This window comes from Sceloporus occidentalis, unplaced genomic scaffold (genome assembly GCF_023333645.1).
Source record: "Sceloporus occidentalis isolate IW3139 unplaced genomic scaffold, rSceOcc1.0.p SCAF_3, whole genome shotgun sequence".
In the NCBI taxonomy this organism is placed as follows: domain Eukaryota; kingdom Metazoa; phylum Chordata; class Lepidosauria; order Squamata; family Phrynosomatidae; genus Sceloporus; species Sceloporus occidentalis.
Genome location: NW_028316983.1, coordinates 104236226 through 104261440, shown reverse-complemented (window position 1 = coordinate 104261440; position 25215 = coordinate 104236226). Strand labels below are relative to the sequence as shown.

At 42.5% G+C, this 25215-nt stretch overlaps 1 protein-coding gene across 6 annotated transcripts in view; it reads right to left on the bottom strand.

Annotated features, from left to right (window-relative positions):
• Positions 1 to 25215, bottom strand: part of BCAR3 (BCAR3 adaptor protein, NSP family member) — a 143212-nt gene that overhangs the window by 12118 nt on the left and 105879 nt on the right. For all 6 annotated transcript variants that reach the window (XM_089515717.1, XM_089515722.1, XM_089515718.1 and 3 more), the window contains 4 exons: positions 21486 to 21614; positions 14600 to 15042; positions 11385 to 11485; positions 7675 to 8294 (listed from right to left, as the gene is read on the bottom strand). In XM_089515717.1, coding sequence (XP_089371843.1) covers positions 7675 to 8294; positions 11385 to 11485; positions 14600 to 15042; positions 21486 to 21614 — 1293 coding nt within the window. The remainder of the gene's footprint in view (positions 1 to 7674; positions 8295 to 11384; positions 11486 to 14599; positions 15043 to 21485; positions 21615 to 25215) is intronic.

The window sequence follows — 25215 nt, the reverse complement described above, 5'->3', positions numbered from 1 at the left end:
CTTCTCTGAACAAATCTGGCCAAGAAAACCCCATGATAAGGTTTCCCTTAGGATTGCCATAAGTCAGAAAATGACATGAAGGCACACAACAACAAATTTGCAACTATTATTTTATTTTAACTGGTTTACTTTAACATTGAAAGTGATTTTATAATGTAATACTGAATTTTAATATGTTATAATTTAAGCTGTCTCAGGAAGACAGGTGAGTAGGAAATGGATTAGATAAAATACGGTAACTAAAAGTGTGGAGAGAAGGTTCATACTTCAAAGGGAACCCACACTGTTAAAAATAGTATTTTCACAAAGGCATATAATGTAACAGAGCTACTATAGCTAAGCAGATCTGGATTTGATTAGTGCCCAAATGGAAGATCACTAGAAAATATTATTAGTTTCATCACTGAAAGTAGAATGTAAATAACTAAAATGGTTACCTAATGTTTACCTAATTTAATTACAAAATGGGGGAGAGGGAGGCAGAGGAGATATCAGAATGATTAGAAATCATCCCATGGGCTTCCAAAGTTCAAATAGAAAGGTTAATTACTGAAGAAAACAAAACCTATCCATTTTATAGGGTTGGTTTTACATCTTATAGCAGAAAACAACACAACTAAATTTACAAATGAGTCTACCAGCATTTCTTCACGACAAAGTAAACCATTTCCATTCCTTAAAGAGCAGAGATTTGGGTTTAGCTAGAAATCATGATGAAATGGTTAGCTATGAGGGGAAAAGAAGAACTGACTGAATTGAAAGGCAGTATTAAGAAACTGTCAAGCACACCTTTGCAGGTAACACTAACAAGCTGCCCTCGATTTTTCTGGGATTTGGGAAAATAAATAAGAATTCTGTGTTAGAAGGCTCTAGCACTAGGGATATCTTCCACAGAATTTGAAGTACCTCTCAAAACTACAAATCTCAGGATTCTGTAAGATGGAGCCATGATAGCTAACATGCTTTCAAATGGCTATAGCTGTGCAATGCAGACACACTCTTAATAGGCTCCAACTCATTCTCCATCTTCCCACATGTTAATTGAAACTAACTGGAAAAATGAGGGGGGGTTGCTGACAGTAATGCATGAATTGGATCCAAACTGAAGAGAGAAAGGATCCTGTACGTAGAGGAAGAGGACAAGGATCCAGTGGAAGCTGCTACTGGAAGAAGGTGGAAGGAAGGACAGCCATATTAGCCAGTTCCTCCTTCCTGATGCACAGCTTCTCATGATGTTCTGGACAGTCTTCTGACTCTTTGGAGCAGATTGGAGCAGCAGGTACCATCTCAGCTATTCAAGATGGCTGACAGTCCTGGGAACTATTCAATCTTTATGGGCCTGCCAGGGTATTAGACCTTTTGTGGGGTCAAGAAAAAGGTAAGAGAGACAGCTGGCAAGTTTTATACCCTCTGCCTGTAAAGTCCTAAGCATCATAATGACAGTGAAATTATGAGCACTAGCCAAGTAAGTCCCTGGCACCAGCCTTTTTAAACATCTCTATCCTATCTGGCATCTCTACCCTATCTCTATTCTACCCCCACCTGTCATTAATAATGGGCCCAGTGGGCTATTGGGCTTGTGTGTGTTTGCATGCTCCACAAGATGATTTGTGGCAAACCCAGGAACTTCATAGGGTATTCTTAGTCAAGGGATACTCAGAGATGGGTTAGCTAGTTTGTTTCTCTGAAATATAGTCTAAAGTACTTGGTATTTGTTGGCAGTCTCTCATCCAAGTACTAACCAGGGCTGACCCTGTCTAGTTTCCAAAATCAGATGGGAGCTGGTGCCTTTTATCGTACTTAGGACTTATTGTGCTTAGCCGATCTCATATGGAGACCCTCCTGTGACTGTGTGACATGTGATGCCAGGAAGCAGACATTTCCTTAGGGTCTAGTTTACAATGGACATAAGTATAGATTAAGCTCGCAGAGTGCTCCAGTGAGGAGGAGGAGGAGTGTTTGAATGATCTTTTCCCTCCTGGTACAATGGGCCACAGCTGATGCCTGCTGGATTTACACCATCCTCTGGGAGGGCTGATGATGCTAACAAACCTCTAATAATTTAGAGGGAGGCATTCCAAGGGGTGTCATTCAATTGGTGACAGCAACAGGGAGTGATCATTGAGAAGCCAGGTCGAGCAAATGGCATTTGACACTTGGGGAGGTAATCAGAAAGACACTCTAATAGGTCAGTTTCATAGAAAAGGCATGTAGGAGAGGTGCTGCATCAGGAAAAACTTGCTTTTTATGCAAGATGTCAGGGTGGGAAGATGCCCCTGTATCTTAGCCAGATAACTGTAGGTGCTTCCAGGTACAAGCTTCACCAGCACCAGGCACCATAAAAAAAATATGAAATAAACGTTAATAGAGGCACTTGTTACGACAATTTACTAAAAGTTTGTGCAGCAGCTGCAAGATACACGCACATACACTGATCCAAATGCATCTGAGGAAGTAGACTTAAGTCTATAAAATCTTTGAACTGATCCTACTACTAGCAAGTCCACATTTAGACTTATCAGCATGGCTGATGGCTGGCTTGTGGTGTCCAGCACATTTGAAATATCCTTACAGGATATCCACACTGGCAGTTATACCCGGGTTGTATTTCAGGATGTATCAAGAATAGCTGATTTTCCACTTGGGTTTCAGTTTAGGTGAAGGAATTGGGGCCTTCTAGATGCTGATGGACTGCATCTCCCAGCATCCCTCACCCCTGGCTATCCTGACTTGGACTGCTGGGAGTTGCAGTCCAAAAACATATGGAGGGCCAAATGATTTCCACCCCTCCTTTAGCTGAGATGAAAAATCCGTATCTCATTTAAAATGAGGTACTTTTAACTTCCTTGTGACACTTCCAGTGATGTCTAGAAGAAAGAATACTGTCCCCTGTGAAAGAGCACTACTTAAAAGGACACAGTGAGAGCTTACCCACAGACAACACCCCCAAAATGGCATCTTGGGAAAAATAACCATTTTGGTCTACAACAGTCACTCCAGATTTCGTATTGCAAAGGCCACTCCACTAGAGGGCAGAATGAGCAATCCAAGAGTCCCAGACTAAGGACTGCCTTGGAGCCTGCATCCTTATTAGTGACCTTGTTAGCTTATACCAAGATTACTAAAGAGAGAGATTAATCTTCCAACACAAAACAAATGCTACTGTCACATACCGCTTAACAGCCACTGCTGCCACTACAATGTCTGAATTGTTTCCAAGAGGTCCACTGAACATTGTGCTCAATAACCATCTGATCATCTGACCAAGATGGTAGAGTTCTGGAAGCTCTAGTGGACCAGGAGCCAAACATGCAGCACCTGTATACAAATATGGCGCTTCACTGAGCGTGCAAAAACACAAGACTAGCTAGCACACCAGTACCCATAAGCATGATCATGCTACAGCTACAGATCCAAAGTCTATCTAGTTCATTCACACCATGGTCCACCAGTTAGGGTTAGGGGAATGATGTGGCCTTCCAGGTATGGTTGGCCTGTAAGTCCCATCAGTCCTAGTCAGCACAGTGAAGAATGCTAGGAGTTTCAGGCCAATAACATCTAGAGGGCTGCATGATTCCCAGAACGGCTTATGAGAAGTGCTCCAATCCCTATTGCATTCCTCAGCAACTGATATACAGGGGCACTCTTCCTCTGACACTGAAGGTGATAAACAAATACCATGACTAGCAGTTCTTAATAGCCCCAGCCTCCATGAATTTAGCTATCTCCTTTTAAAGCTGCCCAAGTTGGCAACCACTGCTACATCTTGGAAGAGTTAGTTCTACATTTTAACTACTGTATGTGCACATGAAGAAGTACTTCCTTTTATGTGAAGTCAAAGGCTTTCATGGACAGCATCCATAGTTTTTTGTGGGTTTTTTGGGCTATGTGGCCATGCTTTAGAAGAGTTTCTTCCTGGCATTTCGCCAGCATCTGTGGCTGGCATCTTCAGAGAATGCTTTCCTGGAAAGGAGTTGGGTATATATACTGTGTGACCTGGGAAGGCAGGAGTGATTTGCATGTATATTGTTCTGTTGCTAATGGCAGGCCTCAGGGTGGGAGGGTATGCAAAAAAGGATTAGAGTCTGCTTGATTAGTGCTCATTGTTGGCTGGGAAACCCCTGACCCTGCAAGATTTGCATTTGTTGAGTCTTTATTTTGCTATCTTTCAGGACTGGTAGCTAAACCTTGTTTACTTTAAGGGTTTCTTCTTTCCTGTTGAAATTGTCCAGGTGTTTGTGGATTTCAATGGCTTCCCTGTGCATCCAGACATGGTAGTGGTTGGAATGGTCCAGAATTTCAGTGTTTTCAAACAGTATTTTATGCCCAGGATGGTTTGTGGCATGTTCTGTTACTACTGATTTTTCTGGATGGCCCAGTCTGCAGTGCCTCTCGTGTTCCTTGATTCTTGTTTGCACACTGCGTTTGGTGGTCCCTATGTAGACTTGTCCGCAGCTGCATGGTATGCGGTAAACTCCTGGGGCTGTGAGAGGGTCTCTCTGGTCCTTGGCTGAGCGAAGAATTTGCTGGATTTTCTTCATTGGGTTGTAAACCATTTGCAGGTTGTGCTTCCTCACCACTTTGCCTATTCTGTCTGTGACTCCTTTGATGTATGGTAAAAATACCTTCCCTTTGGGTAGCTGCTTGTCTTTACTCCTCTGGGTTTTTTCTGGACCTGGCAGCCCTTCTGATGTCTGAGCTGGAATAACCATCAGCCTGTACAGCCCAGTCCAGGTGCTTCAGTTCATCTTCCAAGAAGTGGGGTTCGCAGATGCGTTTGGCCTGGTTTACCAGTGTTTTGATTGTGCTTCTTTTTTGTCCTGGGTAATGGTTGGAGTTCTTGTGCAGGTATCTGTCTGTATGTGTAGGTTTTCTGCATACTGTGTGAGCCAAATGTTTGTTCGGTTTGCGGATGACTAGGACATCCAAAAATGGCAGTGTTCCTTCCTTTTCTTTTTCCATAGTGAACTGGATGTTGTTCAGATGGTTCAGGAACACAACCAGATCTTCTTCTCCATGGCTCCAAATGGTGAAAGTGTCATCCACATATCGGAACCAAGTTGTGGTTTTTTTCGGTGCTGTTTCCAGGACTTGCTTTTCAAAGTGTTCCATGTAAACGTTTGCTATCACAGGGCTTAGAGGGCTTCCCATTGCTACGCCGTCTCTCTGTTCGTAGAATCCATTGTCCCACTGGAAATGGCTTGTGGTGAGGCAATGTTCAAACAGGGCTGTGATGTCTTCTGGAAAAATCTGTTGGATGAGTGTCATGGTGTCCATTATGGGGACTTTGGTGAAAGGGAGACCACATCAAAGGTGATTAATATGTCTCCAGGTTTTAGTTCAAGATTATTGATTTTTCCTATGAAGTGAGCTGAGTCCTTGATGTAGTGGGGGGGTCTGCCCTATATGATTTTGTAATTGTGTGGCCAGAAGCTTGGCCAAGTCATATGTGGGGGATCCAATAACACTCACTATGGCGGGATACATACCGCCATTTAGTACGTATAGGATACGTACTAGGGTTAGGAAGGGGCGGTGCTTCCGCACCCCCCTAACCCTAGTACGTATCCTATACGTACAAGATGGCGGCGCCCCTTCCACATGGGCGCCGCCATCTTTACGTATCGGACGCTGAGCGTCCGTACGTGTCGCAGCCTTTATGACGTAGCGAGTGCGCCCCTGGCGCCTCGCTACGTCACAAACGCGACTGAAAAAGAAGCTCCATTTTGGAGCTTCTTTTTCGGTCCGCACGGGAGCCGCGCCGTCTGAAGGATCTACCGGCAGCGGCGGCAAAGCGGCGGTTTGTACCCCGCCTATGGGTCAGAGTGGAATGGAATCCTTGTTGATCTTGGGAAGTCCATATAGTCTTGGTGGGAGAGCCTCAGATTTGCACAAACTTTGTCTTGTGGTTGGCTGAATTGAGGAGTTTTTGATCAGGGTGTTCTTTTTTCTGGTGATTTTGCTGGTGGGGTCTTGTTTCAGCTTTTTGTATATTGTAGGATCCAGGAGTTCCTTGATTTTTCCTTTTATCTTCCCTGAATTTCCCAGTGTACTGTGTCAGCCAAGTAATGTTATGCTTTAATGTTTCTGCCTTTTAAAATGCTTTTAATGTTTTTTATTGTTTAATTCTATTTTAGTACTGGGTATGGGGGGGCAGTAGGTCTAGGGTTTGATTTTTAACTCTATTGTAATTGATGTATTTTATTGTTGTAACCCACCCGGATTCTTTGTGATTGGGCGGGCTATAATATTACGAGACTGGGTGCTTGGAACTTTTGTAGTATCTATTCCAGTTTATTGTCAAGATGCTTTAATACGTGGGCTGCTGTTGAACAGCATTAGAAAACTTCCAAAATATAGCAGTAAGATTATTAACAACACCTTGCCATGGTGAACATATTTCACTGGCTTCTGGTAAATTCCCAGGTGCAACTCAAGGTGCTAATTTTGGTCTTGAAAGAATGAGGAACCAAGATACCCGAAGACCCATTTCCTGCTATATCAACCTGTCTGTTCACTTAAATCATCAGAGGTCTGACCCTGGAAACCCTATCAGTTAAACCATTGCCAACTGGAGACAGAACCTTCTCTAAAGTGGTAGCCTCTCTCTGGAATGCCCTTCCTAGATATGGCTGCCGATGAAAGGTAAAAATGAATTGTATTCTCCCCAAACACTGCTAATTTTCTGCTGGTTTTGCTTCTGTTTTTGAATGTTGTTTGAAGTTTATAAGTAATACAGACACCACACACACTATCTATATTTTGTGTGTGTGTTTTTAAGCTTGTTTTCTGCTGCTCCAGAGAAAAGGACCCAGAACAATGGATGCAAGCTACAGGAAAAGAGATTCCACCTCAGCATTAGGAGGAACTTCCTGACAGTAAGGGCTGTTCGACAGTGGAACACACTCCCTCGGAGTGTAGTGGAATCTCCTTCCTTGGAGGTCTTTAAGCAGAGGCTGGATGGCCATCTGTTGGGGATGCTCTGATTTGGATTTCCTGCATGGCAGGGGGGTTGGACTGGATGGCCCTTGTGGTCTCTTCCAACTCTATGATTCTATGATTCTAAGTCTGAGAAAAGTTGTGCTAATCCTGGCACCCTGTTTGTCAGTTACTACGTTGTAAGGTAGGACATTGTAACTGCTTCATATTCTTATTTGTGATCATGGCTCTACTGTCATTACCACAAATTATCCTGAAACCCACATTAAAAGTCAGTCAGCCATTCAGAGTGATGGAAGTCTGGGCTACTGGTGAGCCTGACACTGAAGGTTGACGTAACTAGACTCTGCTCACCAGTGAGTGACACAGTGAATTTGCTCTTCACAGTGTCTTTCATGCATGTTATCTTGCAGCTCTCTGCAGTGCAAACTTCCATTGCTCCAGACATTTCTGGCTTTTAAGGTAGGTTTCAAGGGTTGGAGAAGGAGATAATATGTAGCCACAATATCATGGTTACATGTTTGATGGAAGATCTTGGATAGTGTAAGTTGAATTAAATATATCCAAGGCCTGTGGCAAACATGCTTAGACAGATATGTCTGATTTTCACTGCTGCATGAGACAAAACATAAGGTTATAGGAACCACTGATGTGATGCCACATGGACATCTCTTTTCAAATAACAGTTCTCATTAGGCTCATTCATACACAAGACAAAGAAACAGAAAACTTTACCTTGCAGTCCACCCTAAGTATATGTAGAGCGATGACCTTTGCACTGTTGTTAGTGAAAAACTCCTTCACTCTTTTTAACATTGCTGTCTCCAAGGGTTTGTTTTCCAGGGCAAGAAGTTTTGACTCAAAATCATTCGGCTGGAAACTGGAGACCATCTCAAGAACCGGTGCGACAAAGACACTACTCTCTTTGCTTATTTCTGTCTGGGCTGTTAGTGGATCCACAGAGCTCAGGAAAGAATCTCTGTTGTCCAGGATTAAGTAGTTTGTTTCAGAATGGGTCCCATTCTCCTTAATAGTCAGATAGTCTACAAAGCTGTTCTTCTGACATAAAGTTTGCTTTGAAACCTTACAGTCTGTGGGAAGAGCTGCATTCAGTTCACAATAGAGCACTTCCGAACCGTGGGATGGCCTCACAAAGGGCACTTTGCTGGGTTTAGGTGGAGGTCTCGGGTAGAGCTGGCTGTCAGAACCCCTGAGAACATCGTTGATTTGCAACTCAGAAGCAAATCTCCGAAACATCAGGGGGCTCAGAGCTGGTTCGCTGCCTGTCCTGAAGGCTGGAGACTTTGGGCAAGGGCTCGTTTCCACTTCAGTTCCCTGAGACAGATGCCTTGAACCTGGAGGTCAATGTGGGAAAGAAATGTGACAGTGTTAACAGATATCAAATGGCAAATTACCATTTAATGTTGGCCAAATATCAAAGGCAACTAAAACAGACAGAGAGAGTCAGGAAAGAAGGAGGGTTTCCCAAATCCGCCATTGTTGAGAGGACACACCAACCAGCCTGGAGCCACATGGTTTGGTAACAATTAGCCACAAACTGTGGCAGACCTTCTGTCTCATCCCAACAGTTCCACAAGCAGAGGATAAAATTCTGGGAGCCCACAGGGATTGCTCACCTCATACCTCTTACACAAAAATTATCAGGAAGTAATTTCACTATTTCAGTTTTCTAGAGAAAACTGAAGTAATCTTATGAAAGAACTCACACCCTTAACTGGCAGATTTTCAGGTTTTCCATGTTTCTGTGTGTGCACGTGCAAGCAAAATGCAGTCAAAGCAACAGAGTCTAAATCAGCCTTTCCTAATCTTTCCATTTATGTTGGGTTCTAGTTCCCAGCATCCCCAGCCTGCATGGCCATTGGCCACTTTGTAATCCAAAGAGTAGCTTTTCCAAACTCTCTAGATTACCACACTATACTTTTATAGCAATACTATTCCACTTTAACTGCTCTGGCTGCCTCCTGTTGCATTCTAGGATTTGTAGTTTATGGAGGGGCATTTAGAGAGCTCTTAGGCCTCACTGAACTACAAACCTCAGAATGCAACAGGAGGCAGCCAGAGCAGTAAAAGTGGAATAGCAGCACTTTTAAGAGTGTAGTACAGTAATACGGTCTGTCTTTCTCTATTTCTATAACTCAATTATTTCTATAATTTATATCCTGCCTTTCTCTGAATAAGGAACACTTTCAAACACACGTTTTAAAAAATAGCAAAAGGAATATAAAATACCAATATAAAAACCATTCAGCAAAGAAGACAATCAAAACATTAATTTAAAACAGTTTAAAAAAGGCATTCTAAGGAGCATAGTAATCTGAACACTGTGAGAGTACAAACCCATGAATCCACACTCCCTGCACATTTTCTGGGTCTGGTGCCACACTGTAGAATTAATGCAATTTGAAACCACTTTAATGGTCATGGCTCCATCTTATGGAATCCTAGGATTTGTAGTTTGTTGTAGCATCAGAGCTCTCTGACAGACAAGTGCAAATATTTCACAGAACTACAAATCCCAGAATTCCACAGCATTAAGCCAATGCAGTTAATGTGGTATCAAACTGCTTTATTTCTGCAATATAAGTGCAGCCTGGGACTGCTACTCTTTCTTGAGGTGAAATCTTTCAGATTACTCCCAGTGGTACGTACCTAAAATATATCACTCACAGAAGGGTTGGGAATCATCTGGCTTTGAAGATATTGCTGGACTGCAAGTCCCAGCAGCTCCAGCCAGAAAATCCAATGGTGAGGAATGCTGAGAGTTGCATTCCCACATCATCTGGAAGCCCACCCTGACTCACTGAGAAACTCCACCCAAATATTTCCCTTTCTGCTATGTAAAGCAGTTTGTGGCAACTGTGACTATATTATAGGCTCTACAGTCAGAGGTGGAAAATCTCCAGGGCTTTGAACAGGAGCCAGTATGTAACAGAAGCTGACAGTTAGAAGCAGGAACAAGAGATTGTGACTCATAGGAAGAGTCCCACATTTTGTATGGAAAGAACATTTCCTGAAAAGGGGATGTTGAGTACACAAGGAGTTATGACAAGCATGAACTCCAGGAGCTGCATGGCTCACTCGTCATCAGTCAGAATGTTAATTGCTTCCAGAAGACAGGAAAATAACTAAAAGGCATTTAAGGCCCAATAGCTGAAGGAGCAAAGCTCTCCCGGATGTGATAGATCTTCTTGATGGGAAACTTTAATCGGGGAGGAGGAGGGGACAAAGCTCATCATCTCTCTCCTGCCAAGTCCAGCAAACTCTCTTCTGCCTCTTTTTTGGTTCCTCAAAATGAAAAGAACATAACAAGGGCCATGCTCGACCAAAGCAAAGTCCCATCTAACCCAGCATCTTGTTACCACTCTACTCAAACAGATGTCCCTAGGAAACCCATAAGTAGGACATTACAACAATAGACCCTTCTCATATTACCTGGGACGGGACAATTTATTCTGCAATTGTTACTGTTTCGCTTCACAAACATAAGCCCTGGCAGGGCCATCAGGCATATCACATACAGTGCCAGTTTATTTTTCTTAACTTAATGTTTGTGACACTACAAAAATATTTTTCACCTCCCCAGTGCTGAGTATCTTGTGTACATCAAATGGTAACAACATCAATTAAATATTTTTCAGTTCCAGGTTGTAACACAACAAAATATAGATTTTTTAAAAAAAGTCAAAAGGGACATCTGAATACATCTGCACATTACTTTATGTAAGGGCTGAGACCTTTACTGCCTACATTTGTCAAACCTCAAACTGTTAGTCCTTTTTATTTTTAAATCTCTATAGCTATTGTAACAGCATCAGTCACATAATATTACCTGTGATCATATTTATAAATTCTACCTATGTTCACATTTCTAGAAATACAAAGAACAAATGACCAACAAAATCAATTGTCACAAAATTAAGAGAAGGAAAAATGTCCAAGATTGCAGATCCATCACACAAAGACAAACACAGTCGGTTCTCCACATATGCAGCTTTGATTTTTGCAGCTTTGATTATTCACAAATTTAATATGTTATCTCTAAGAATCTTTAGGTCCACCAACATGACTCTTTGGCCAACATTTGCCAGAAGGTGCACAGGGGGACCTAGAGATCCCTAGAGAGAACACTCTCTGAGCATCCAGCACAATTTTATGGTCAACTTCTGGAGTAAGTTAACCACAGAGTTGCGCTGGATGACTTAGAGATTCCTAGACAGGAATTCCTAGTTATCTCAGATTAAAAATATAGTGGAGTTTTTATTCAATTTTTCCCCTTTCATGAGGACCCTGTGTCCTTTATCCCAGTGAATGTGGAGTGTTCACTGTATTTAAGTTGCCAAAGACATCTTCAAGTGTAGGGTAGTCAGCCAATCCAGTTCCATTCATTTCCACTCCACACTTGCCAAGACTCAGGCTAAACATACCTATTGGCAGGTAGCTTTCTGACTGGTGAGTCTTCAGAGGAAATCTTTTCTCCTGCACATGGTCCAAGCATGCTGGATGACTCCCACTTTTTTCTTTGTTTCTGAAAGGAGAAAAAGAAAAATGGCACAATAATATTCCTTTCCAGAAATCAGGTTTATGTTTCCAAATACTTCCCTGTCTCCTCCATCAGCTGTGTTACAACTAATAAGGTCTACATAGTGTTGTTGTAGGGGACAAGAAAGAGGGAGCTTTCCTGCAGGAGGGGAAAAAGTACCTCTTGTAGTATCAACCCAGAATATTTTGTTGAATAATTGTGTGTCCAGACTGATTGAAAAGTCCCAGATTTCATACTGGGTTAAAACCAACCAGCCTGGGGAGCTAGTATAAAAAGTTTCTGATTGTACCGGGAGTGGACAGATTTTTTTTGTCAATAAACAAAATGTGTATGAGTCTGTCAGGGATTTGAAGGGTTAAAACACAGCACACAGGGAAATGCTTGATGTGTGTGTGTTTGGCCATGAGCATTCAGCAGAGTGGCAAGGCTGATCAGCACAGCTGAAGCTCATTGGCTCAAGGACACTCCAGTGTCCAAGTGCACATAGCCATGGATGATGAAACCATGTGTCTGGATTGCACAGGAGACACATGACATGGTTACACACCTGAACTCACTGGGTTTGGGAGACCACATGGTCTGGAGACTATATAAACCCAGGGGTTGCAAGGGATAGTTTGTGGATTTGAAGTAGGAGTTGGATTGGTATGGTTTGGAGTTTTAGAGATCTAGTTTTGTATAATAGCACTGTGAATAAAGAGCACTTTGGGGACTTTTGTTTCTCTAGTGGTTTATCAGAAGAAGCTACAGCATCGGTTTGCTATGTGTTCCTGGAGGTTCCTGCATTGCTGCAGTTCCTGGAAGACATCCAGTTGCTGTCATCCCAATTGGACTTTGGAGCCACGCTTCGGCTTCTGGAAATTTGCCAGCTCTGCTCCAAGGGTCTGATTTAACCCCAGGACTCGTTTGAGTTGCTGACAGTGGTTGTTGGACCCCAGCAGTTGCGCTGACAGAGTCTCCAAAATAAAATAAGAAAGAACAGGAACAAAATCTGGGACTTTCTGGTCTTTGTAATCAGTCTGGCTGCACACTGAAATAAAAGAGATTGGATACTACCCTCTACCAGACCTGAGGATCTCAAACTTGCATAGAGTGTGCAGGACAGGCTACACACCACCCACAGCTCTGGCATTCAACAACACATCCCAGTTGTCTCAACACATTGCCAGCATTTGTCATCTTAATTCACTGCCTCATTCTTTTTTCCTTGTGGATAGATAGCTTTGGCTGAGTCAGGTCCAAATTTTCTTTCCCATGCTGTAACAAGCCAGGGAAGGAAGAAAGAAAGAAAGAAAGAAAGAAAGAAAGAAAGAAAGAGTGTGTAATTAATAAATAGAACTGGAAAACTTTCACCATCAGTTGCTGAAATGGAAACTAAAATGTTTTGCTCATTTTATATTTTCAGTTTTGTTTGTCAAGACATAGATACCATATGCACTGGGCTCATTGGTAGTAACTGGCCAGAGGAGCTCTCTGCTGTACTGCAATGTTGGCCGATGGGTGAGGGTGAGATATTGCAGCCACCAGCTCAGCAGGAATAAGATAACATAAAGGTCCAAGAAGATTGTCTCCTAAGCTCAAGCACAGCATGAACTGCCTTCAGGTAGGCCAACCCTCCTTCCCTGCCAGTCTAGGTCACCAAAAGCCATCCCCCTCTGATGTATGAGCTCAAAGCACCAAACCACAGAAGAGGAAGAAAGAATCCTTGCTTGAGCCTTTCCACTTTCAAAGCAATGGGCTGGTCCTGTGTTGGGTAAGACAGATCATTCATTTCATTCATAGGGCAAGGAAGCAAAGTGACTAACCCGCCCTCAGTGGCACACAGAGATCTCTCAGACAGGAACATGGTTGGGGCAAACTGGACTCCTCTGAGAAGAAGTCATTCCCACTCTTACACATTCAAATGCAAAAGTGAACTATATAACTATAGAAAAGAAGTAAACCTAAGCTATGAAAAAGCCCTGATCCATGACAAGTATTCTTTCTTAGATGACTATATTCACAAAAACAGGAAAACTGTTATGACAAAGGTGGGGAACCTCTTTCAGCCCAAGGGTAGAATTCAATTTCAGAGATGTTCTAGGGAGCCACAATCCAGGGGCAGATAAAGTCAAAAGGAAAAGATGTCACCAAAAATACCAACATGCAGCCAAAACCTCTTACTGCCGCATAACTAGGCCGCAGGTGAGGCCTTTTAGTTCTGTACAAAACCTAAGGAACTAAAACCAAAGGTTGGCATAATGGAGAGGTTGTGGCACTCTTGTCAAATCCCAGGAGTCCCTATCCCTGTTTGTCCCTAGAAGGCAGATTGTAGCAGGGTCATCATAGGGGAATGCATGGTGTGTGGACCACACCAGGTGGCACCCTAAAGGGTGTGACACCACTGCATCCCAAAAATCTGCCTTTTGGCAGAAACAGGCTGTGGCAATCACCTAAGTCCCTTTAAAATGCTGAATGTGAATGGGGCAAGGCTTAGCTGGAGTAGAAAGAAGAGGCCCCAGATTTTCAAAAGATGAAATTTTAATATAATTTTTTAAAAAAAATATTCCTTTAAAATTTTCTTTAAAAACATCACATCTTACCAAATTTTACCTTTAAACACACAATATGTAAACACATTTAGGCTGTGCATATGATATTGTAATTTAAAGGTATAATTTTAATTTTGCTAGTTGTTTATGTCACCACTATTACCATTCGATTCAGTGATATACAGCAATTATGATTTATGAGTAACATTAGTGAAAAATAATAATTAAGGATTCTGTATGATGTGGTATGGCAGGAGATCAATGGGAGCGTGACACCATGAATTACCACACCGGTGATGCTAATCCAAGTGACACTACTGAACTGCAGCACGAAGCAGGCAATCCAAGCACCTTTTAAAACGTTTTAAAGCAGTCTATCAAGTGTAGGGGTGCTGAGACAGTATTGGCAGGAAGGTATTTAATCTTCTCATTTGCAACTTTTATGAAATAACACACACACACACACCCATACACCCTTGAGCAAAGATAATGAAAATCTCACTGGAGATACAGTTGTTTTGAGGTACAATTGTGTCTTGAGCTCTCTTATGGGAGAAAGTTGCAGTACCTTAAAAGGTTTCCTCGAATTGAATTCTGCTCCCTTGCCTGACGGTTGCACATATTGAGACTGAGCCTTTTTGGAGTTTCTACTTGTCCTTCAGGAATGCTGCCTTCTCTTTGCAGGCCCGGGGTAACGCCATATTTCTCCTCCAGACACCGCAATGGAACAGTCCTGTTGATGGGCTGAAATATAATTACTCCGCTCTGCTTTGATATTGGCCGGCGGTTTCCTACATAGCACCGAATCAGGCCGGGGATGCTATCAAAACTTTCGTCTTCAAAGCAGTACTGAACACGGCAGTAAGCTTCATTGAGCCTCAATATGGTTTTATTGATCTTGAAATGCTGAGAGATGTTTTTCCACTGACAGGTAAGGACAAAATTCCCAGGGCTAGAGAGAGAGTCCCGAATCAAGAAATCTCCATCTCGCTGAATGAGGCTTTCAGCAATCTTAAAAGAAAGAAAAAACGAAACAAAGAAAGAAGGGAAGAAAGAAAGAAACTGAGCCAATTATTGGATACTGATACCAGTTACTTTATTTTACTGAAGCTCTTGGCCTACGGTAAATTGTTTTTTAATTTTTGGCTAAAATGAAAGCCCCCAATTCCTCAAGCATTTTTATCTTCCAAAAACAGGGTGCACAGGAGACACCAAAATATTAAAAACAGTTTCCCACTTAATTCTTATTTCAGTATATGTTATAATATTTTATCCATATTCATCAAAGTCAGTTAAACCATATTCCTTTCCCCCTTCCAGAGCTTGTCATATCCAATAATTCTGCTTTTTCATGTTAGCAACCTGCCAGGTTTTACTCAACAATGTTCTCTGTCTTCTGGCATTGTCCAGTTTCCAGTGCCTGACACAGGCAATTTTAGCTGCAGCGTTTGGCTCTTGTAAAAAGATTAAGGTGACTTTTCAGCCCAAATTCTGACTGACATAAAAACAGAGATAGAATCCAAGGGGTACTCTAAAATATGAAGAGATCATACCATCTTGAACCAGCCATTATTTCTCAGACTGATCTACCCCACAGGGCTCCTGAGGGATTAAAATTGGGAAGGATAGGCATGGATGCTTTTCTTCTCACTGAAGAAAAGCCAGGATATAAATGTCACAAATAAAGAAACAAATAAAGATGCACACCTGACAGTCCCCATCAGCAAAGGGCTCCTCATGCACTTTAATTAAGGGGGGGATTTCAGAGCACATAAGACTCTGAAGGGGGAGCTGTGACCTCAGGTATGTTGCTGTTTATACTCAATCAGAATTATAGTTTGCTCTCATACTCCAAACAGTTGCTTGTCATTTGGTCAGGTATTGTGCTCAACTCTGATGAGCTTCAATAATCAGAAAACGAAAGTCCCTTTAACCTTCAAAATGTAGCAGATTCACTTTATTTCAACTCAGATATGGACACCTGCTGTGTTTTCAATCACAACACAACTAATGATGGAGGCTGTTGCCTGCAAGAGCTCACACCAACCATTTAATCTGCAGGGCTCTTCACTGAAATCTTAGGTTTCATTTGCTGCTACAGAACAAGCAGCAAATTCTTTTGGGTTTTTCAAGGTACAACACACTCTAATTTGTGAAGGCAAAGAAAGCAATCAGAATCCAAAGAGATTTGAGCACACTAGTGTTAGAAATATGCAAAGCTTTGATGGATCATGGAATGCTATGGAACAATAAAGTTTATACTGTATCATGGTACTTGTTCTCTGGCAAAACTCCTATGCCACATGTCAGGACCTAACCAGGACCATGTCCAAACAGACCGAATAACATGTCCTCCCCCGTCTTCATAGTTTTCACACTCCTTATCTTCCGCCATGCTCCCGTTGCCCCAGCGTCACCAATTTGCGATGGGAGCCTCCTGGTAGGATCGCAGATGGTGCTTTTAAAAGGGAACGCTTCAGTTTTCGTCATGGGAGCATTCTTGTAATTGTTAGGAAAAGGGGCCTTTTCCTAACAATTACGAGAATGCTCCCATGACGAAAACGGAAGTGTTCCCCTTTAAAAGCACCATCCACGACCCCACCAGGAGGCTCCTGTCACAGACTGGTGACACTGGGGCAATGGGAGCATGGCGGAAGGTAAGGAGTGTGATAAACTCCTATTATAGTGTTTAGTCCAGATGACACAGGGCCCAATTTCTGGTTCTTATGCAACTGCACTGATGACATATGGGCAGTTTAGCACCAAACCCATGTTCTACCACCCTTAATACAGTTTTAAAAAACTCTCCTTTTGTTCCAGATCTTTCCCAAAAAATCCAGAACCTTCTGGAATATGCTGGGCAACTGTTTACACAGTGTCCCTCTATGCTACCCACCACTGTCACTGTGAGTTGATCCCTCTAAGGTCATAACAAGGCACCCAGCCATGCAATTGATGCCGAGTACCTCATTTTTGGCCTCAGAAGGAGCAACCCACAGCAGTGGCAGAGAGTGGCACAGTGGTACATTCCTGATGTACACTCCAGAGTGCCCAGGTAAATGGGGAGACGTCAAGGCAGCTTCTAGGCCAGAATACCCCAGGCTGTTCCTGGAGCATTCTGGCCCATGCAGACACAAACTCAATGGGGCATTAGATGCATGAATGCAGATAATGTGCACTGTTTTTATAGCTACAAGTAACAGCCATGGGGGGGGGGGGGAGCAGCAGCAGAGCCACAAGAAATAGCAAGGGTGAGTTTAACTTTTCCCTCCCATTAGAGGTCCAAGTGAAAATTATTTTACTTTCCAAATTGCTATTTCAGCGAGAGGGAAGTCATTTGAGGAGAACAGTTGTCATTAGGGCTAAGAGTGTGATGAGAAAATGTGAACTCTTGAGTATTATAACCTCTGATCCCATTTTTGTTCCTTCCTGCCACTGTTTACATATGTTAAATATGGAATAAATGTCATGCCCACTTTACCCTGAAGACTAGGCATAATGTTATGAGACAGAAAAAGTGGTAAACCAAGGGCTACTTCCTTTTCAAAGTGTCCTATGGTACACCTCAGCCCTTACAATGATTGATATCAAAGGTTTTGGGGACTAAGGATGAAGTGGAGAAAAGCAGACAATATATCTCATTTCTGTTCACCATTCAGAGATAAAGAGATTTTCAAGAAGGAAAGTTATATTTGATTGGCGACTGATGGAGTTAAGAGGTTTTCAGGTGTGGCAATATTAGGGAATAGGGCCCGAGGAGAGCAGGAGAACCTGGTGGGCTGGATGGAGACTCCCATAGGCCACATCTAGACTAGATATGGAGATTCCATGTCACAGTAATATTCATTCCCAAATAATTTCCTTCTCCCTGCTCAGTTAATCTTAACACAGACCATGTTCAGACTGGCCTGAAAGGCCAGCCTGACAGTGTCCCGATGACACACGCCTGACTCTGCCCCCCCCCCCCCAGGGAAGCCTGACGCTGTGTGCCGCTCCAGACGGCGTGCAGTGTCATGGCGTGCCTCTGGTGTTGCATCCAAATGATGTAGCACCATACAGCCATGCCGCTGCGGCTATGGCACCCTTTCAAGGGTGCAAAAAGGAGACACTTTTTGTGGCTCCTTTTTGCACTCTCGAAAGGCCGGATCGGGGCTGCAGCCCAATCTGGCTTAAGAAGGGGCGGCTGGAGGCCGCCTCTTCAGAGCTGTTTGTACAGCCCCACATTTACCTTTTCCAATTGTCCAAACCAGTTATTTTTTTGGAAGAAGCAAAGAAAAAAGAAGTAGGAAAACTGGAAATTAGCATCCAGGTTTTCCATGATGACAAACTTTCAGGTTTGCAGGTGGATGAGGGAAAGAATCTGAAGAGAGGGAAAGGGAGGCCGTCTGGTATAGACTGCCAGTTTGTGGTGGCCTGGGGCCAAAATTAGGGCTTGAGAGTGCGGAGTATCTGCACGCTTCTGAGCCCAAGCGCGTGGCGGTGGCATGATCATGGCGCAGCCACATCCGCATGGGGTTGCCATGATGACACAAGTGCGGCGCAGCGTCCACACATCGCAGCACCGTGCTTGCATCATTGACATGCAACAGTGAGTCATGGCATCCACCGCACGCAGCAAAAAGAACCTGCTTTTAGTGGGTTCTTTTTGCTGCAGAGAGGCCACGCGGTTTGGCTTCTGCGGCATCCCTCAGCATCAAAAATGGGCGCCTCCAAACCGCCCTTTCGGGGTGGTCTGTTGAGCCCCTCCAACACAATACTCAGAAAAACAAAATGTGAGTGCACACACTATTTAGAGTAATTTCTCACAGGGTAAAAAGACTTACCATAGGGTGAAAAGTTTCTCAGAGAAGCACAGTTAGATATACCTACTACAAACTATCTGAATATGTTGCTACAGAGGGGTTCAACCAGGAAGGCAGAATTTCTACACATTATATCACACATGCCTGCTGTCCTGCCACAATTGCACTAGTTTAATAACAGAAGCATACCAGTTTTGTATCAACTTTTATCACACATTCTTTGCATTAGCACTATAGTGCTGCTTTGGTGATCCACAGCTGCATAGTCTGCTTTCCACACCTCTGCCATAATGATGTTTTTTGTTGCATACCCCGTGCACCCACCAAAAAAAGAATGAGATCTGTCCTTGTGAGGAGGAGACTGTTATTTCTTCCTTGGCTGGTGAGGGGCGAGGGGGCAAGGAGAAGCCAGATGCTCCCTTCTGGCCACCAAAAAAGAAAAAGAAATCAAGAGTCTCTCCTCCTGAGGAGGAGACTGTCATTTCTTCTTTCACTGGTGAGTGGGCAGGGAGAAGCCAGCTGTGCCCCACTGGCATCAAAGAAGACATGAAAGTCTCTCCTTCTGAGGAGGAGACTGTAATTTCTTCTTTGGAAGGCCAGGGAGGCAGGAAGAAAATGGTAGAAAATAAAAAAACCAACAACAGCTGTTCTGGAATAAGTGGGAAGGAAGGAAGGGGGGAGAAGAGGAGACACTGATACTAGGTGAGTGTCCAGTACTGGAACTGCTTATTGCACCTGAGGACTAATGATACAATGCATTTGAATGGTTTTCCCCATCAGTGACAAGAGGTGCTCTAATAGCGCTTTGAGGGCAAGGCACAATGAGATGGAGATGGCTTTGTGTGATAAATATCATCAAAGGTGCTATTATGTAACTTTAATGGCAGTTTAAAAGGAGCAGGTGATAAAGTCCTATGAGATACCTGAACTCCAGTCATTTTGGTAGAATATCAAGAAAATTACCCAGATTATACTGAAGGTCATAGAATACCTTTCACATGCTCAAAAAATGCGACTGGTCTGGACTGCCAAAGAAGTACAACTTTTCATTTTATTGGCTCTGAAGTGACATTGTCAGTCATCAAATTCCCTCAGTGGTTTTAATATACTGGTTTTCTTTAGTCTAATTATTCATAACCTTGGAATAGTATTGTTAATGAACTCTCTTTTATCACCAAAGAAGCTTTAGTTAATAAACATGTAAATCTCATGGCCATTGGTTTCCGCAGTCCCTGAATAGTTTCCAGGACTGGTATCCACAGGGATGCTCATAACTCAGAAGATCTGCATTCTGATTACCAGCTCATGCTGTTTCAGTTGCATTTGATTAAAATAATAATGTCTGCTTTCAGGAGGATGTTGGGGTGCATGTAAAAATTATGAGAAAAGCCAAGGGAAGAAAAATGAAGAAGTGTTGCTTGACATTTTAAGTTTTCCAAATATAGATTCCTGAAAATATCATCATTAATGTTTACTCAGATTTAAAATCAGGACACTAGCATTTCCTGTCAAAATGAGGGCATTTTTTTAGCCAAAGTAATGTTTACTATGTGTTTTTAAAAATCTCGCTACCATAAATCCTGCAATCAAAATGCATTATGCAAAATTGGATATATCTGAGTTATTTTAAAATAGTTTTTATTCAATAAGTACTTATTCAGATGTTCAAATAATGAGGAGCCCTCTTCTCCAGGGAAAAGTTAGCAAAGAACAACTGAAAAAGGGCAAATATAAAAACTATAATATCTTGTCTGTTGTATTTAAAACTGAAAGCTGGCATTTTCAGGACAGATCAGAATGCTAAATTTTGTGACAGGTAACAGCTTCTGTGATTATCTTGCCAGCCCATTAACAGTCTGAAGACATGGTTATATTCCCAACTACAGACATTTAAGACATGGTACAGGAGATTATTTTAGCTCTCAAATGCCGGTGGTATAACTGGATTCAGAAACTAAGTATACAACTTCATAGGAGAGTTAGAAAGGATCAGAGCATGTTACTAACTAAGGGATTTCAGCATGTCTCTGTAAGATCACGTTTCTCTATATTCAACAACAGGCTGAAGGATAATTAAAGGCAAAGAACGCAATACTGGGATCTTCTATACTTCCTCTGAATCATTCACTACTGCTCCAAATGGGCAACAGATACAACAAAGCTATATTTTTGGATCACAGATTGCATAGTCCCTCAACTTACATGGACAGTAATGATGCTTATTGGGGGATTTACTCCAAAAAAGTAACTTTTCCAAGCTCTGATTCAGCCTGATACTTATGCCAGAAGAGACAGCTTTCTGATTCATTTTCCTATATGTATACAATTACCTCTCCCAGCCAAATGACTTGTTCAGGTTTTCTCACTTTTTTTTTAGTAAACGATAGATTTCCACGATCGCCCATATCCCTATCACACATACAGTATACAGATATTTCTGCTCAGTTGGATTTAGTTTCCCAAAATGAAGTAGGAGCAGGAGGAAGAAGAGGAGGAGGCAGGGGAAAGAAGCTGCAACACCATTATTCCCACCTCCATTCACCCTTGAAATGCCAGGTGGGACTGTAAAGTAGGTGGATTTAGCAAGCAAATACAAAGGGAGAGGAACGAGCTGGCAGAGTTGTCTGAATGGGAGACCAAGAAGGGACGCACCTGACGTGGAATACGTCCATGATACCAGGCATGGCTGCGCAAATCTTCGCTGCTCATCTGCAGCTCCTCTTCCAACTCTTTCTTCAATTTTTCTGGGGAACTGTCCATCACCTGCCTCTCCTTTGAAAACTGAAAGAAAGAAAGAGGTTGATTATTCCAGATTTGGCAAGAAATTCCTTATCTTTCCTTCCCCGCTATGTGTCAGGAGGTCCACAACAGCCAATGGAACTTGTGCCCTGCCTTTCTCAAATCCTTTGATCATCCCTAAGCAGTACTTGTGAAGGCTAGTGCCAGGTGAGAAGCTAGGTAATGATTACATGTTGTGAGGTACATCATAAAGGTCCCACCTGGTTGCCTGCGATAATAACTGGTGTGCCTGCCTGCTGAATCATTTATGGACTTTCTCCCGTAAAAATGTATTACATACAAAGAAAGAAAAAGACTCTAGTTGGGAAAAGGGAAATAGTAGCTCAGTTTTGAGGCATATGTTTTACAAGTAAAAAATCCTAGGTTCACACCCTGGCATTTCCAGATAAGGGGTGGGAAAGACCAAAAGCTTGGGAAACCACTCCCGGTCACTGTAAACCAAGTCTAACTCAGCACCCGCCAGATGTTTCAGGCTTTAATCCCCATCAGCTCTGGCCAGCATAGCCAATTATCTAGAGTAGTAGTCCAAAACATCTGAAGGGCACCAGGTTGGAGGAAGCTGAAGAGTACATAGGAGTGAACCTTCTCTGCTGTTACACCTTACACTCAATTGCCTTACATGCAACTAATTTCTTAAAAAGTGTACACAGAGATGAGCTGAGATCCTGTTAGTGACATATGCTAATGTAACACTGGTTTGTCGTTGGGGGGTTATTATGGTTGAAGGAATTCACTACTTCAGTGATACAACATCCAACCCCTCACTTTCCCCTATGGGGGTGCCCCCAACATGTCTATTTAGTGGCTAGAGAGAGCTGGGGCAGTGGCAGAAGAGTAGTTTGCTGCGTCGCCGCACAATGACAACATCATCCTCCAAGACCTTCTTGGAGTCCTCTGGAGGTCCTAAGGGATGATATTATCATTGTGCATTAACCTACAGGGAGATAGCTGGTAGATCCTCTACCGCCCTGGGAGTGGCATCCCTGCTCCAGGTGTTACCCAGTGCAAGGGCTGAACTCTCAGGGGGACAGGGCTTTTCCCCATCATCCTATCAATCAATAGGGTGACACAGTGGCAGCAAGGTGTGGTGGTAGCCCTCTTCCTCAGTGCTGTCTTACTCATGGCAGCAGCGAGGGGTGCAGGAGGCATCCCGATCAGTTGTCACCCTCTTCTGCGGCGTCACCCAGTGCAATCTGCACCCCCCCATGCTAATGATGCCACTGCACCCTGGGTCTCCCCCAGCCACTACATAGCCATGTTAGACGGGGAGAGGAGCACAGTAAGAAGGTAAGACTTGCAGGGAAGTGAGAGGAAAGATGGGGTGTAGTTCTATCTGGGTGGGCCTTTACGCTCCATCTCTTGATGCAGGACTTTAGCCATGGTTTTAAACTTTTAAAAAGCTTTTAAAATCTGTATTAATGTGTTAAATTGTTTAATATCCTTTTAGTCTGTTCAAATTATTTTCGATTGGTTTATATTTTAAAACTCTCAAAGAGGTTTTACTCGTACTCCTAGGTAGTTGTATCAAAGCAGTCCTAGGATAAATACAGTGAGCCCTTGGTATCCAGTGAGGTTTGGTTCCAGAACCACCAGTACCGGTGGATACCAAGATACGTGGGTGGTTAAATCCCATTAAATATAGTATTGTAATAAAATGATGTACCTTATATCAAATGGCAAAATCAAGTTTTGCATTTTAAAATTTATATTGTTTTGTATATTTTCAAACTGTGGATGCTTGAATTGTGAATAAAGAATATATGGATACAGAGGGCCAACTGTATGCCACTTTGAAATCCCATGATATAAGGTTTGTTTCCCAAACCACTACCCCCAAATTCCACATACCTCGCACCAGTTAGGAGTTATGCCTGAACACAGTTGTGAACCATTAAAAAAAAGTTATATTCTTAAAAACCTGCAAAATCACATTTTATCATTTTTGTACAAACCTCCTTCAGTTAACTTCTTCAGTGAAATAAAATTCAACTGCCAGTACAGTCAAAGCAGTGATGTATTCAAGTCTTTTACTCTACATCTTAAGTCAAGTCTCAAGTCTTTGCAAGATACTTTCACATCAAATCTCAAATTGAGTCTCAAGTCTGGAGGCCAACTTTAACAAAAAGAAAAAAAAGTCTGCATTTCTCAGAGGGGAACAGCAATTAGAGAATGGGCTTGAAATGGGAGTTGAGGTATACTCAGCAGCCTGTCCCCACTGCACATTGGAGGAGCTTTCTAAAGCTTTTACAAAGCTTTAAAAGGATCCTTCCCCCTCAAGCCCATTGTCTAACACATTTACTGTTGCCTTCAGAAAAGCACCCCTCACTCTGGTGGGTCTTGCCTACTGCTTGAAGTGAATGATATTAGCAAGTCACAGTCAAGTCGGGTAAATGCATAAGTTACTGCCGAGTTGAGTCCAAGTCAAGTCAGTGAAGCGACTTGAGCCCGAGTCAACTGACTCGAATCTGCATCACTGAGACAGAGCTTCCAGATATGGACCAGGGAGGAGGCAACATCTTGTCCGCATACAGTAAAATGTCTTGGGCTCAAGTAGCAAGTGATGGGGAAAACCCACCTTTGCCAGAAACCTTCTACACTACTGCCAATTTTGCTGTTGCTAAGCAAGAGTTGTGCTTTTAGTGGCACAATCAAAGAACACAGGCAAGACAATTTTAATTCTATACTCTCATCTCATCATTCTAAGGCTGTATCCACACTGCAAAAATAATCCAGTTTGACAACACTTTAACTTTCATGGCTCAATGCTACGGAATTCAGGGATCTGTAGTTTGTTGTAGCACCAGAACTCCTTGACAGAGAAGGCTAAATGTTTCACAAAACTGCAGTTCCCAGAATTCCATAGAATGGAGACATGGTAGTTAAAGTGGTGTCAAACTGGATTATTTCTGCAGCGCTCCAAGTGGCCCTCTCTTATTCCAACATCCCTGAGTGATGGGACCTTGTTGACATATTTCTACAATCCTTCTTGGCATCATGTCAGCAGTCTGTTAAATGAATGACTCTCATCCTGGGAGCCTTGATTACAGATCAACTGCTTTGTTTTTAAAGAACATTGAATTAGGAGAGGCAGGGTTAAATTAAAAGATGTATGAAGATCTAAGCTAATCCTCCCCACATTTTTGCTCTTCCCCCTCTAGTCTACCTTTATCTCCTTCGTTCAAACACAGAACTCATAAGGGTTCAAACGGCATTTTAATAAAGCCCAGCTGGCTCTCGTGCTGCTACTGCAGATTTTATTTCAAAAAGGCAAGCATCAAATACAATGACATTTTACTCTTACTCAAACAGATTGGCTTTTTTTCTTTTTGGGTTATTTTCACGTTGCAACTGGTCCTTCAACAGAATCTTAAAGAGAAGCAATAGAATGCTTCCAAATCAGTGACTTAAACGAGAAATCAATGTCTTCTTTCATAGTCTATTCATTCGTTCATTCATTCATTTTATTTAAATCCCATCTTTCTTCCAAGATGGCTCCCAAGGCAACATTCATCACACATTCAGAAAGTACAACTAAAAATTTGATGAAAAAGGTTTACACTTAAATAAGCTATTGTATTTAAAC